Source organism: Neophocaena asiaeorientalis, unplaced genomic scaffold (genome assembly GCF_003031525.2).
Source record: "Neophocaena asiaeorientalis asiaeorientalis breed wild unplaced genomic scaffold, Neophocaena_asiaeorientalis_V1.1 scaffold251, whole genome shotgun sequence".
Taxonomy (NCBI): Eukaryota; Metazoa; Chordata; class Mammalia; order Artiodactyla; family Phocoenidae; genus Neophocaena; species Neophocaena asiaeorientalis.
Window position 1 is genome coordinate 4,957,863 of NW_020173377.1, and position 14,694 is coordinate 4,972,556.

The window sequence follows — 14,694 nt, forward strand, 5'->3', positions numbered from 1 at the left end:
TAACAGTAGTGGATGTCCTTTAAAAAAAAAAGCAAAAAGAACATCTGGCCAGTACTCCTACTCTCCTCCTCCTTCTGGGGACACTGCCTACTCTCCTTGGGTATCCCCTCTCACATAGTTTGGGCGGGCTCCCCCAGACCTGACCAATCAGAGTACTCCACCACCCTGCTTCAGAGGGGTACATGCGATTCCCTGAAATTTGCTGTGTGCTTCATGGGAGAAAGAGCAGAAGATTTTTCCTTTGGGATTGTAAGCTCACGAAATAACATAAGCAGGAGTCTCTTGAAGCAGCTCTCTCTGTTCACACAGAAGAGTGTGTCTACTATAGGAGAGAATAAAGGGACACACAGAATAAGGGATGGAGAGAGAGTCTGAGGGAGGGAAGGAGGGAAGCAGCAAGCTCTACCCACACTCAGCCCCTGGATCTCAGTGTGCTTGAAGCCAGGAAGAGCCACTAAGACTAAGGGCTAATACTGATACATTCCTCTTTCTGTTTACATTCGCCTCAGTTGTGGTTCTCTCTGTCAGTTACCATCTTGGCAGCAAATGATGCCTGTTCCAAGTTATGTTCTTATTTTACAAAGGGGTCCTGGTAGACTTTGGGGTGGTCTAATCATCCAAAGTCCTCCCCTGTGGCTGAAACATGCTACCACAGTGCTTTCTCTTGACAAATATAAATGATCAAGAAGAAAGCTGAATGCATCATATTCAGCCTTCATCCTAGATGATTTCAACACACTTACTGGAAACTTTGCCAAAGCAATGAGGTGTTGCTGTGCTGAAAAGCCACATTCTTATTTAGCAAGTGTTCCCTGCCATGGCTGTGGCCACATGTCTATGGCCTTCAATGTGAAGTTCCAACTCCTTATTTTGGCACAGAAGTCCTCTTGTAATCTGACCAGAGTCTATCTACCTAGAATCACCTCCTGCCACTCACCCATGAGCCCCCTATTCTCCAGCCCTACTAGGCTATCTGCCATTCCCTAAATGTACCATGCTTTGCCATTTGCTGTGCTTCCTTCGAGCAGTCTTCTTTTCCTGGAATGCTTTTCTTTCGTTGCCTTGCTGGCTAACTCCTAACTGTCCTTGGGATATAACTCAAATACCTCCTCTAGGAAGCCTTTACCAGTGTTCTCTCATCCTTTCCCAGAACAATTTGGACATCTCTCTGATATAATGATGATCAGATTTTATTATACTTATTGGTCACCTGCTCTGAATTATAAACTTCCTGAGGGCAGGAACTGACTTTGCATGTGACATATGAGCCGTCATCTCTGAGACGTTATAAGGTAGCTTCCAAATATTTTGAGATTCAACCATAAAATTTAAGAAAGTAAAGAAAATTTTAAAAGAACTATTCAACATAAGGGCGTTGTTAAACAAGTTATAATTCATCTGCTTGATAGAATGTTATCTAGCCAATTAAGATAATTCTGAGATACTTTTAACAGCTAAAAATCCCTTCCTTGTAAGTTAAAATAAAATTAGGATTAAAATCTGTGTATGAACACTTTATAATTATGAAAAAATGCACATGAGCAAAGGTACAAAGGGAATGCCACCAAATCTATTGTTTTTGCCTGATGACGTTATAGGTAATTTTCACCCTAGTTTACAAATTTGTATAATTCTAGAAAAATGAATAAATGAAAAACATAAAAAGAAACTGCCAAGGGGCTTCAGGGTATCACCACAACCTTCTGGAAGCAGGAAGCGAGCTCTGTGTGCAAGCAGTAACACAGTTCCTCAGGCTGGCCTAGGCACCTGTGAGCTCCTGGACTCATTAATGAGCTCATGATCACTGGACCAGCCCTGTGAGGGTCAAGAAAGTACTTGCTCCAAATGCATTTTACTAATGGTATCTCACAAATCCCTGTGATCTCTTGAAAACAGGCCTTTATAAACAGTGACCAGACTAATGCTTGCAGATCCCCCCAGCACTCAAAATCAATTAGCCATAGGCACGGAAAGGTCAAAACAAGCAAAGTGAGTCACCAAGTAACTCACTCATCTCAGTTTGCGGTTCTGATGCCAGCTGGGGCAGGAATTAAAGAGCAGAAAGAGAGGAAAACACAAAAAAGAAGATTCAAAATCAAAGACATTTTCCACTTTCACTTGAGAGAATCAACCGCCTTCTTTGTTGCAGTGTCAGCCCCTGGCCAACTTCAAGTGTCCCCTCTCTCCATCACCAGTTTGAAAGTAATTTAGGCTAACTTTAAATTTTCATACAAAAATATATAAAATTAAGTACAAATCCCCTCATTTTCCCAAGTACACTTCCTAGAAGTAACTGCTGTAAGTTTGTTCGAGGTCTTTCCACACCTTTTCTATGCATTTGCTAATATTCACAGAAAACAGAATGTCTTCTCTTTTCATTCAACAACATGTCTCTCCATGTTAGAAGACCCACTCTTAAAAAAAATATTAATTTATGGAGGTGAAATTCACATAACATGAAATTAACCTCTTTGAAAGTGAACAATTCAGCAGCTTTTAGTAGGTTCAGTGTTGTGCAACCACTACCTCTAGCTTGAAAACATTTCCATTGTCCAAAGTCACTCATTCTTTTTTTTTTAACTGAGGTACAGTTGGTTTACGACACTATATTAGTTTCAGGTGTACAACATAGTGATTCAAACATTTTATAGATTATACTCCATTTATAGTTATTATAAAATATTGGTTATAATCCCTGTGCTATACAATATATCCTTGTAGCTTATTTTATATATAGTAGTTTATACCTCTTAAGTCACCCATTCTTTTTTTTTGAATATCTTTATTGCAGTATAATTGCTTTACAATGTTGTGTTAGTTTCTACTGTACAACAAAGTGAATCATCTATATGTATATGTATATCCCCATATCCCCTCCCTCTTGAGCCTCTACCCATTCTTTTTAATGGCTACAGAGTTAGTGTCCCATAGTCTGGATGGACCACATGGATTTAATCAACCTCCAACTGATGGACATTAAAATCGTTTCCAGTGTCTAGTTATTATAAAAAGTGCCTTAGTGAACATCCTTTATGTATTTATGCTGGTATTTCTGTAAAGCAGATTCCTTAAGTAGAATTCCTTGGTCTAAGAAGTATCAACTTCTTAACATTTGATAAGTACTGGCAAATTGACCTTCAAATAGTCTGTTCAACTTCATAGTCTCCAGAAAGGTATATGATAGTACCTTTTTCTACACACTCATCAATAGGATATTATTATCAATCTGATAGGAAGAACAAATACATCTTAATTTCAGTTTCATGTTTCAAACGTAAGATTGAACATATTTTTATGTTTTTATTGAAAAATTTCCCAGAGTTGGAGACTTTTTTTCTGTTGCAGTTTTGGGGGAAAAAAAAGAGAGAGGTGAGCTATACTAGCAGAGCTCCATCTCTAAGAATTCCTGGTTTTGTCTTTCCTTAGTGATTGCTGGGCTTGGGTACTAAGGGGGAAGGGACAGGGATGAAGTTCACCGTGTATATCACAGAGGGGCCGTACATACTTGCCCATGCTTAGTACTTCCGATGAGTTCTCTCCGATCCTCACAACCACCCTGAAAGGTGAGAGTTTATTCCCATCTGGCTGATGATTAAACTGAGGCTAGGGAGGCTAAGGTATCTCCCCAGCTAGGATTCAAAACCAGATCTGTTTGACTCCAAAACCTTAACTCTTTCTACTATGGGGACTGTACCTGCTGTTTACATGCAAATCATGCATTGCAGGGAGGTTTCAGTCAGATGGGACTCAGCCTTCTTGGAGTTTAAGTCTAGTTAAGAAGAGGGAATGCATTTGCTCAGTTTTAGGAATAATGACTGAGTGGCTCTTTGACCAATCAAACTTCAGATTTACACCTTTAATTTGGATGGATTAAAACAAACATTTTGTCTTTTTAAAACTCCACTTAGAAAGGGGAAGGATGCTGAAAGGAAGAATCCCAAAGAAATAAAGAATGCTGGACAGAGGTATGGTTAGCAGCTGGCTGGCCCTGGAGACAGCTCACAGCCAACCAGGCCCAAGCCATGGGGGGCTGTCCATGACAGTGCTGACCACACACCATACCTGCATCCCTACCAGTCATCAGTACAGCTGGTCACAATTAGATGAGAGGATTGGAGCTGGCGGAGAAAAAGTGACTACTGCTAGGAGGAAAAACCCAAAGAAGAGGAATGCCTTGAGAGAGAGGAGAGCAGCCACATCACTTCCAGTGCCCCTGCCACTGCCCATCCCCCTGCTCTGGCTCTCTTTCACCATGTGCTATGTGATATCATTTACCGGTTTGTTTCTGACATGTCTGTTTCCTCCCAATAGAAGGTAAGCTCCTTGAAAACAAGGGTATCTATTTGTTCTGTTCACTGATGGATTCACCAACACTGGCACATGGTAGAACCTCAACAATTTTGCTTAATGAATGAATGTCGTTGCTTGTATGTGCTGGGCTCTGTGAGTGGGGCTTTAGAGCCCTGCTATGCTATGTCCAAGAGGTGAGGATTCCTACCCTTTTTTTATAGATGAGGAAACTTGAGGCTCAAAGAGGGTGATTCTTTGCTGAAGGTCATGCAGCTAATAAATGGTGCTCCAGAATTTAAACCCAGGTCAATGGTGAACTCAGGATGACAATCCACATCTGGTCTATTTGAATCCAACCCTCCCCCACCCCTTGCAATTTTTTTTTAAATGCTTTTTTAAAAAAATTAATTTATTTTATTTTTGGCTGCGTTGGGTCTTCGTTGCTGCGTGCGGGCTTTCTCTAGCTGTGGCGAGCAGGGGCTACTCTTTATTGCGGTGCGCGGGCTTCTCATTGCGGTGGCTTCTCTTGTTGCTGAGCACGGGCTCTAGGCGCACGGACTTCAGCAGTTGTGGCACAAGGGCTCGGTAGCTGTGGCTCGTGGGCTCGGCAGTTGTGGCTTGTGGGCTCTAGAGCGCAGGCTCAGTAGTTGTGGTGCACGGGCTTAGTTGCTCTGTGGTACGTGGGATCCTCCCGGACCAGGGCTCGAACCCGTGTCCCCTGCATTGGCAGGTGGATTCTTAACCACTATGCCACCAGGGAAGCCCCCGCTTGCAATTTTTAACCAATATCCTACCCTGCTTCCTCTAGGGTAAAATTTAAAGTGTGTTGGAATGCATGTGCCCAAATAGATGAGTCTCAGGCTACCTCTCAGTCTGTGATAGGGAATCTCAGCCTTGCCACCACTAATGTTTTGGACCAGAATATTCTTTGTTGTGAAGGGCTGTCCTGTGCATTGCAGGATGTTTAATATTATCCTTACCTCTAACCACTAGATGACAGTAGTGCCCCCCCCACCTCAAGCTGTGACAACCAACACATCTGCAGATGCTGTTGAATGTCCCTTGGGGTGAGAAACACTGGTCCACGGTGACCAGGAGAGGCTCACTTCAAAGTAAGGGACCCAGCTTGGAAGGGACTGGATTCAAAACAGAATCATGTACATAGGTCCCCCTAGTTATGGGGATTCTGGGCCTGGACTGAAAAATGTTCCAGGACAAGCAAGAGTTTCCATGAGGGAATCTGGCCCAGAAAATGAGTCAAAAGCCCAAAGCTCATAGTTATTGGCAGCTAAAATAACAGTGGCCATAGCAGGCACAGATACTGCAGATTTAGGAAATGGGTGCTCATGTTTATGCCTGAACTGGATATATGGAAAAGATGCTGTAGGTGGGAAAAGGGGGCCCCTTTACACGTGTCAGAGGAAATGTAAACCCAGCACGTTAGGCATGATGGAAGATTTGGTTTGTTAATGCTGCCTGTTCCGTGGGGTACTCCCTTGTCCTTTTCCCAAAACAGAAGGTCTCTACGGCCAAAGATAACATGCTCCAATAAAGAGTTCAAGCCAGGGAAATTCTCTACATTTACCATTGCTATTTTGTAGCAGATAGCTTACTATTAAATGGATTGACATCACTCGTATGACAGACTCTAGGTCCATCCACCTCACTACAAGTAACTCAATTTCGTTTCTTTTTATGGCTAAGTAATACTCCATTGTATATATGTGCCACATCTTATTTATCCATTCATCTGTCGATGGACATTTAGGTTGCTTCCATGTCCTGGCTATTGTGCAGCAAAGCACACAATAGTTTTTTCCCTATAAAGTGGTGATGAATTCTACCCTGCGGAGTTGTGAATGAGGCCACGGACATAAAGGACCTTGCACAGAGCTTGGCTTGCTATAAATACTGAACTAATGGAAGATGTCAGTACTAAATTTAAAATGACAACCTTTAAATTGCAATAGTGAACTATTACAACAGTCTAATTATTATTGCAGGAATGGTAAAGAACAGCGGAAAATCAGGAGTTCCTTTTAACACAGAATACAGGTTACTCCTCAACTACATCCTTACCTTCCAGACAGGTAATAAGTACGGTTTCTGGTTGCTTCCCCCAACATACACACACACACACACACACACACACACACACCACACACACACACACACACACACACACACACACATATACACCCCTCTACCCCTTGGGCTCATTCTCCACATCTGTCCAATAACTTAGGACCAAAGATTTTATCAGCTATAGAAAGTATATGACCTTGGACCAAGGGGTGATATTTGAGGTCCTTGGAGAAGAAAATCATGGTTGCCAGCCCATGGAGATTAAGCACATATGCTGGTACTCTTCCTACTTACTTCTCAGATCTAGATGGCATCAGTCTTTCCACACTCCTTCCTCAAACCTGAAATGTCCTCTCTCCCCTTCATCCTCATCATCTCTGAGCCATTCCAGGCCCAACACAAACCCTTGCACCCTTGCCCAAAGAGAGGGAGAAATGTGACTATGAGTCTAGAATTAGGATGTGAGAACACAAAGAAGCAATTCTGTCCAAGACAGATACATGTCAAAAGTAGAGGCCTGATGCTCAACATCACTAATTATCAGAGAAACGCAAACTGAAACTACAATGAAGTATCACCTCATACCAGTCAGAATGGCCATCATGAAAAAGTCTACAAACAATAAATGCTGGAAAGGGGTGGAGAAAAGGGAAACCCTCCTACACTGCAGGTGGGAACTAAAAATAGAACAACCGTATGCTCCAGCAATCCCACTCCTGAGCATACACCTGGAGAAAACCATAATTTGAAAAGATACATTCACCACAATGTTCACTGCAGCACAATTTACAATAGCCAAGACATGGAAGCAACCTAAAGGTCCATCGACAGAGGAATGGATAAAGAAGGTGTGGTACATATATACAATGGAATATTACTCAGCTGTAAAAAGAATGAAATAATGCCGTTTGCAGCAACATGGATGGATCTAGAGATTATCATACTAAGTGAGGTCAGACAGAAAAAGACAAATATCATATGATATCACTTATAGGTAGAATCTAAAAAAATGATACAAATGAACTTATTTACAAAACAGAAACAGACTCACAGACTTCAAAAACAAACTTATGGTTACCAAAGGGGAAACGTGGGGGGGGGGTGATAAATTAGGAGTTTGGGATAAACATATATGTACATATTACTATATATAAGATAGATAATCAACAAGAACCTACTGTATAGCACAAGGAACTCTACTCAACATTTTGTAATAACCTATTTGGGAAAAGAATCTGAAAAAGAATGGATATATGTATATGTATAGCTGAATCACTTTGCTGTACACCTGAAACTAACACAACATTGTAAATCAACTAAACTCCAATTAAAAAAAAAAAAAAAGGAAAGGCCTAACACTAGTGCTATCAGATGGCTTGGTGTTTACACTCTTTGACCAGAATTCCACTTCTGGCAACATAATGTAAGGAAAGAAGAAATAAAGACATATACAAGATTTGTGAACAGGATGTTTAAAGCAGTACTATCTATAATGGTGGAAAAATCCAAACAATTTAAGTATTCAACAATAGAAGGGTGATTGAATAAACATACATCCTTTTGACAAAATACTATATGAACCGATTAAGAATTGAGATCATGAAAAATATTTAATGACATGAAAATGTCTTTATACTGTAAGGTTATTTTATACTGTTAAGACAAAAGCAAGTTAAAAAATAGTGTGATTACAATTTTGTTTTTAAAAAATACACAAGTATATAGTAAAAGAAAAGTTTGCCTGAGTAGATACCAAAATATTAATAGAAGTTTTTTGGTGATGGGAAGATGGGATTACAAGAACTTTTATTCCCTTTCCTGTGCTTCTCTACATTTTTCATTTTTTAAAATGATGTTATATAATCAGAAAAGAAAGCCCAATAGGAGGTACTTTAAAAAAATAGGACAGGTTGGCCAGGAGGGACAAGCGCTGAGGAGGCGAGCCAGGCAATGGCGGGGATGGTGCTCAAGAAGCTGATGGCCGAGTGCAAACAATTAGTACTGAATCCTCCGGAAGGAACTGTGGCAGGGGTCCAGAAGACACCTGTTTTGAGTTTGGGGTTTCTCCTGCCATCCTGAGTTTCCCACTTGATTACCCATTAAGTTCTCCAAAGATGAGATTTACCTGCAAGATGTTTCATCCCAACAGTATGTGCTTTTGAAGTAGTTTCAATGGTTCCAGGAGAGGCCTAGAGATTGTGTGCATATGGGCATTCATGGTATACTGCTATTTTGCTCTGTGTTTGGAATTTTCCATAATACAAAGCTTAAAAATTCATTATGGTCAGAAGAGTTGACTGAGGAAGTCAACAAGTTCAAGGTGATTAACCGTAAAATGCAACTATGAAGAGGATTGTGGGTAATTAAAAAAATAACTAATAAGGGCTTCCCTGGTGGTGCAGGGGTTAAGAATCCTCCTGCCAATGCAGTGGACACAAGTTCAAGCCCTGGTCTGGAGGATCCCACATGCTGTGGAGCAACTAAGCCCGTGCGCCACAACTACTGAGCCTGTGCTCTAGAGTCTGCATGCCACAACTACTGAAGCCTGTGAGCCTAGAGCCCGTGCTCCACAACAAGAAAAGCCACTGCAATGAGAAGCCCATGCACCGCAATGAAGAGTAGCCCCCACTTGACGCAACTAGAGAAAGCCAGTGTGCAGCAACGAAGACCCAACGCAGCCAAAAATAAATACATAAAATAAATTTAAAAAAAAGATTATATTGAAGATAAATACATTCTTTAGAACAATACCTGTGACGTGGTTTAAAGACAAATACAGCCAATAAACTGACTGAATTATGTGAGCGTGTACTAAGAATAGCCTGATAATATTATTTTTGATGTTCAGATAATCAACACAAATAGTTTTAAAATCTGGCCTTACTGTAATAAAAAATATACATATAGGACAAATGTCATAAAAAAAACATTCAACCCAGAGTTACTTAATAACATAAAAATATTTACAACCTAAATATCCATTAATAGGAGACTGGTTATATAAAATAAATCACATCATGTTGGAATAATATATACTCAGCCCATTAAGATATTTTCCAAGAATAACTGATATAACACTTCCCTTAAGCCATAATAAAAGTTTCATCCAGCTAAATGACAAAGGGAGGATGAAAATAAAAGAGGTAAACAAGATACACCAGGTAAAATGCAAAAATAAGAAAATAAGAAAAGACAAAATAAAATCCAAGACAGAAAGCATTAAAAGAAATAAATAGAAATATTTAATTTTAATAAAAGGTACAATTCCCCCAAGAGAGTGTGACAATGATGAAGAGAAACCTTTATACACCTAACTGCGTAGCCTGGAAATATGTGAGGCCAAGACCAATAGAGATGCAAGAAAAACTGATCATCCACTGTCCGTGGGGGCCACGGTGGGAGGTTTAAATCCAAAGGTAAACAGAAAACACAAAGAGAAGGCTGGAAAGACTGTAACACCAAATTAGGTCCAGAGTATGTAAGTTTCATAGATAGACCTAGAATAACACTGAAAGGAAATTATAAAATATTAACAGGGGTTGTTTGGGAGTGGTATCTTTCTCCTTCCTCTTTTCCGTATTTTTCCGTAATGAGCATACACTTTATAATGGAAAAGAAATACAGTTCACGTTCAAAGAGAACGCAGGGCTCAGTTACAGGGTAAGGAGCCCAGCATCCCACAGCATGCCCTGGACTCGGCCTAAACAAGTCCACCAGCCGCACGGCCGTGACGGGGAGGTGGACTCAGCGATCGACCGGCCGAGGCAGCTCGCCTTCGTCACTCCACATGAGGAGTGAGCACAGACCAGCCCCTTTCAGAGCTGGGCAGCCCAGTGAGGGGATTTATAGGCCCAGAGGGATCTAGACATCTGTGCTCCAGTCTACCAGCAGCGCTAACCTCCCTGGTCAGAAGCAGATGGAGCGCCGTGCAGTCGGCTCTCCCTCTCTGACCTCCACAAATGCTGCCTTTGTGCTGAGGCCCGAGCCCCCAGTCCACAGGGGGAATGGGGGGCAGGGAGGCCACAGAGAACAAGTCCTGCAGTGTCTTGCTGAACTGTCGCTGCAAGGACCACTCACATTTGTGACTGGGCTCTTAAGCTTTTTTTTAAATTTTTTTATTTTTTAATTTTTTTAAACATCTTTATTGGGGTATAATTGCTTTACAATGGTGTGTTAGTTTCTGCTTTATAACAAAGTGAATCAGCTATATCTTAAGCTTTTTGGAAGAGGCTGCCAGCCCCGAGCTCTCTCGATATCCTCCTGGGCTAACCTGTGGCCTCCAAGGAAGCCAGAGGAAGGACTGCTAAGTGTTCTATTATTGATTAAAGCATCATGTTTGGGCCTAACTCATCTCCCCTCCTATGATAAAAGGAACCCAACCTGAGAGACCTAACTGGATATCGCAGGGATGTGTATGTCTCTAAGGTGTCAGGAGCCAGGGACAAGGGATACTGCCACAGAGAAGCAAGCTGCTCAATTACAGCAATGAGTTGTTTTGGGAAGCAGAAAAAACTAATACACACATACGGGTAAGGAATGAAGGACTACCGAGAGGCTTGAGGCAGCCCTGTACTCCTTGTTTTCTGTTTCTCCCCTCTTAGAATGGGCATCAAGACCACCACAGGCAAAATGGGAAAGGATGTGAAGTTGGCCCACTAAGTACGCCTTTGGGGCCTCCCCCCCACAATCCTCCCTGCTCCTCAGGCTACATTAACACCTATCCCGCTCTACCTGGGGAAGGAAGCAATAAAGTCATGAGGCAATTATTGGGATGCTAGGACTGGAAATAATTCTGCACAACTTGCACTGCATGTGCCAAGGTGACTTACAGGGAGATACGTGGGGGCAAGACGGCATTCTCTGTGCTTTGCGGGTCATCCTGCAAACATGGCTGTCTAACTCTGCATACAACCTCAGGGACATATTTTCCATTTGCTGACCACTCCCCCCACCAAGGACACACCCACCGCATAAAGACACTGTTCAAGTTCTCTCTATGTTCATGTGCATAACCATTATGAATAATTATTCTGTTTCTACTGGGTTGTTTCTGTCCAATAAATGGAACCTGGAATTAGCTATTTATCATATTTTAAACAAGTAAATAAAAAGCTATTTTGCCAAAACATTTTTTTGAGGTTTTAGAAACCAATTTCCACCTGTCAGATTTCCCCGCCTCGCGTCTGGCTTTCTCATCTTTGCCTGGCCTCAGTCTGTTGGATTTCAGACATGGCTTGATTTCCTTCTGTCCCAGTTCTCTAGGTCAATGCAAATTTGTAGGGTGATCAAATATTTCCTGCAGTGTTCCCTGTGTGGGATCTGTGTAGGGCAGAAACAGGAGAAAAGAAATAAAGTTTGCCTGGGAAGCCTAAGGAAAGATTTTGAAGGCATGACAATGGAAGATCTTAAAGCACTGTGCTTTGAGTCGGGGCTGGGCTGTGGGGAGGAGGCATAGACAGTCCTCTCCCTGGACCCATGAGCATAAACACGGAGTCTACAGGCCAGGCAAGCTGATGGCAGTGAGTGAGGAGGCCAGATGTTGGGAGGACAACTGGGAGAAGTGGGGACATTTGTAGATGACAGTTGGCTGGCTACTTAGGCACAGCTCGTAAGTGCCATGTGGGAACATAGGCCCAGCACTGCTAGGCCTTCCAATTCCTCAAAAGAAGCCAGAAGTCCAGATTCTTACGTGGACTGTTTTGATTTCTAAACGTTAGCTCAAAACAATGTGCAGCCAAACAAAACACAGCCGAGGGCCAGATGTGGCCACCAAGTTGCCAGAAGGCAACTCTACCCAGGATGTAAGCAATGTGAGGGCAGGAGTTAGAGCCTGGTGCATGACGGGGGCCCACTTAACTCTTGTGGAATGAGTGAGGCCCTTCCTGGGGCAGACGGTGGACTCTCCTCAGAGAGGCAATGGGAAGAGATGGCTGGCAACACGGAGGTTGAAATAACTACGGTGAACTTGAGCCACAGCCACTGGGACGGGAAGGAAAGCGTGAAATGGTAAGAGACAGGCTAAAGAATTTTCAAAAAGCAGAACTCAGCAAAAGACCAGATGTGCAGGGCTAGGGCAGTGATGATCTTCCAGTGGAAGCCTGTGATGAACTTGGCCAGAGGGCTTAGGGACTGGTCACTGGGGAGAGGTGAACACACTTTTCTTCACTAGCTTCGAAGACCTTCATCTGGCCCCCCAAGACGACCTTATTTTTTTTCTCCTCCATTCTCCCACAAAGGGGATCAGAGGATAACCAGGGGCCCAGAGATTCCAGCACAGAGCCAAACCCATAGCTAATGAGACGATGAGGTGTTCATTCGGGAGAAATATTAGCAGAGTTAACAGAGGAATGGGCAGGGAGGGATTAGCACTGGTGAGGGACGGCACTTGTAGGAAAGTGGGGAGAAGAGCTTGGGCTGTGCAAAGTCACAGCACGTTGGCTGAATGGTGTGGTAACAAGGACAGGAGTGGGTGAGGGAGACTTCAAACAGTTCTCAAATCATAGATTTCATAGCATGGGACATAAGCCTTGGGTGCTGGTCCACAATTTTTTTTTTTTTTTGTGGCCACACCACACAGCTTGTGGGGTCTTAGTTCCCCAACCAGGGACTGAACTCATGCCCTTGGTAGTGAAAGTGCAGGGTCCTAACCACTGCACTGCCAGGGAATTCCCTGGTCCACAATTTTCTTAATGACTCAGAAAGTCAAGATAAAACTACCGCTAAGCAAAAGTATTCAGGACATGTAAGAAACTGGCAGACTCAAGACTACTCCTCAGCTGAACAAGGTGAGCCTTTTCATGGCATGACTTTCGTGGGCCTCAGTCTACAATAGGATTTTTATGATTATCATATTGGGCCCAAGGCCTTAAGACAAATCTCGATTTTCACTTTAAAAGATAAACTTTATCAGGAGTTTACAAACAAGAACTACAAACCACCTGTTAACCAAAGAATTATTATAGTAGTTAATATTTACACCTTAGCTGGTTAGGAAGTTAGTGATTACTAACTACAGGCCAAGGCACTATGCTAAGTCCTTTAAATGCACTATCCTGTAAATCTTTACAAGGATTCTATAAAGGAGCTGGTAGCATCATCCCCCAATGTTTCCATGAGGAATAAAAGCAAGACCTAGAGAGATATGAAGTTATCTGCCCAAGGTGACAAAGTCTTTGAGTGACAGAGCCAAGGACAGAAGCGAGATACTTCTACTCCAGGGCCCTTGTTCTCAGTCAGGGGTCAACAAACATTTTCTGTAAAGGGCCAAATAGTAAATATTTTTGGTGTTGTGGGCGATATGATCCCTTTCACAACTACTCAACTCTGCCTTTGTAGTGCAATGGCAGCTACAGAAAACACATCAACATTTAGGCATGCCCGTGTTCCAGCAAAACTTCAGTTACAGACACCGAAATTTCAATTTCATATAATTTTCATGGGTCATGAAATATCATTCCTCTTTTATTTTTTTCCCAGCCATTTTAAAAAGTAAAAAACACTCTTAGCTCCAGGGCCATAAGAAATCAGGGGGTGGGCTAAGTTTTTTCCCACATGCTATAGTTTGCAGACCCTGGTCTAAATCACTAGGCTCTCCTGCCCTCCAACTTACATCATGTGCTGGTTCCCTTGGGAGGCCCATAGATATGTTAGGACAAAACCTATGATAGCGCATCTGGATGGGGCATAGGACTGTGAAATATAATTGTGAGGAGTCCAACAGAGATGACTCCTCCAGTTACACCTTGAGGGACTCTGCCTGACACCAGTTTACAGCTTGAAAACATCTTTCTTCCTTTCAGTTCCCTCACTTGCTCTCTTCTGTTGAAATAAGCATTGATTCATGTCAATCTGAAACCAGGGGAGGTTCTAGGTAGGACAGGGATGGCTCCTCCCACACAGCATGGTTTTCTGCAAACATGAGCCCACTGTGTCCTTACCTGCAGGGTTTGGCTGAAGCGCTTTAACGGTGTGGCCTTCACGGGTGGGATGAGGTTTGCTAGGGATGTGACTCTGGAAAGAGGTTTGACTCGTTTATTACTAGGCTCCTGTAGGGTTAAAAAAAAGGAAAGGAAAATGTCAAGGTCAATTATGAAGACAACATAACTCCACTATACAGTCAATGTCCCCACTCCACAAGCTGCTGGCTGCACACCGATCTGTGGAATGTAAACAGTGCTCTGTCTCACTCCAGCTGTGTGGAGGTGACCTGGCTTAGGAGCCAGGGAAGGAGAAATGGCAGAGGGATGTCAACATAAGCAGCCTCTGAGTGGACAGCAAATGGGCAGGGATCTCTCCATTCCCTTCACCCCAAATACATCT

General features: G+C 42.6%; 1 protein-coding gene across 4 annotated transcripts in view; it reads right to left on the reverse strand.

Annotated features, from left to right (window-relative positions):
• Positions 1-14,694, reverse strand: part of ARHGEF3 (Rho guanine nucleotide exchange factor 3) — a 311,369-nt gene that overhangs the window by 27,561 nt on the left and 269,114 nt on the right. For all 4 annotated transcript variants that reach the window (XM_024746368.1, XM_024746369.1, XM_024746370.1 and 1 more), the window contains one exon: positions 14,313-14,420. In XM_024746368.1, the coding sequence (XP_024602136.1) occupies positions 14,313-14,420 (108 nt within the window). The remainder of the gene's footprint in view (positions 1-14,312; positions 14,421-14,694) is intronic.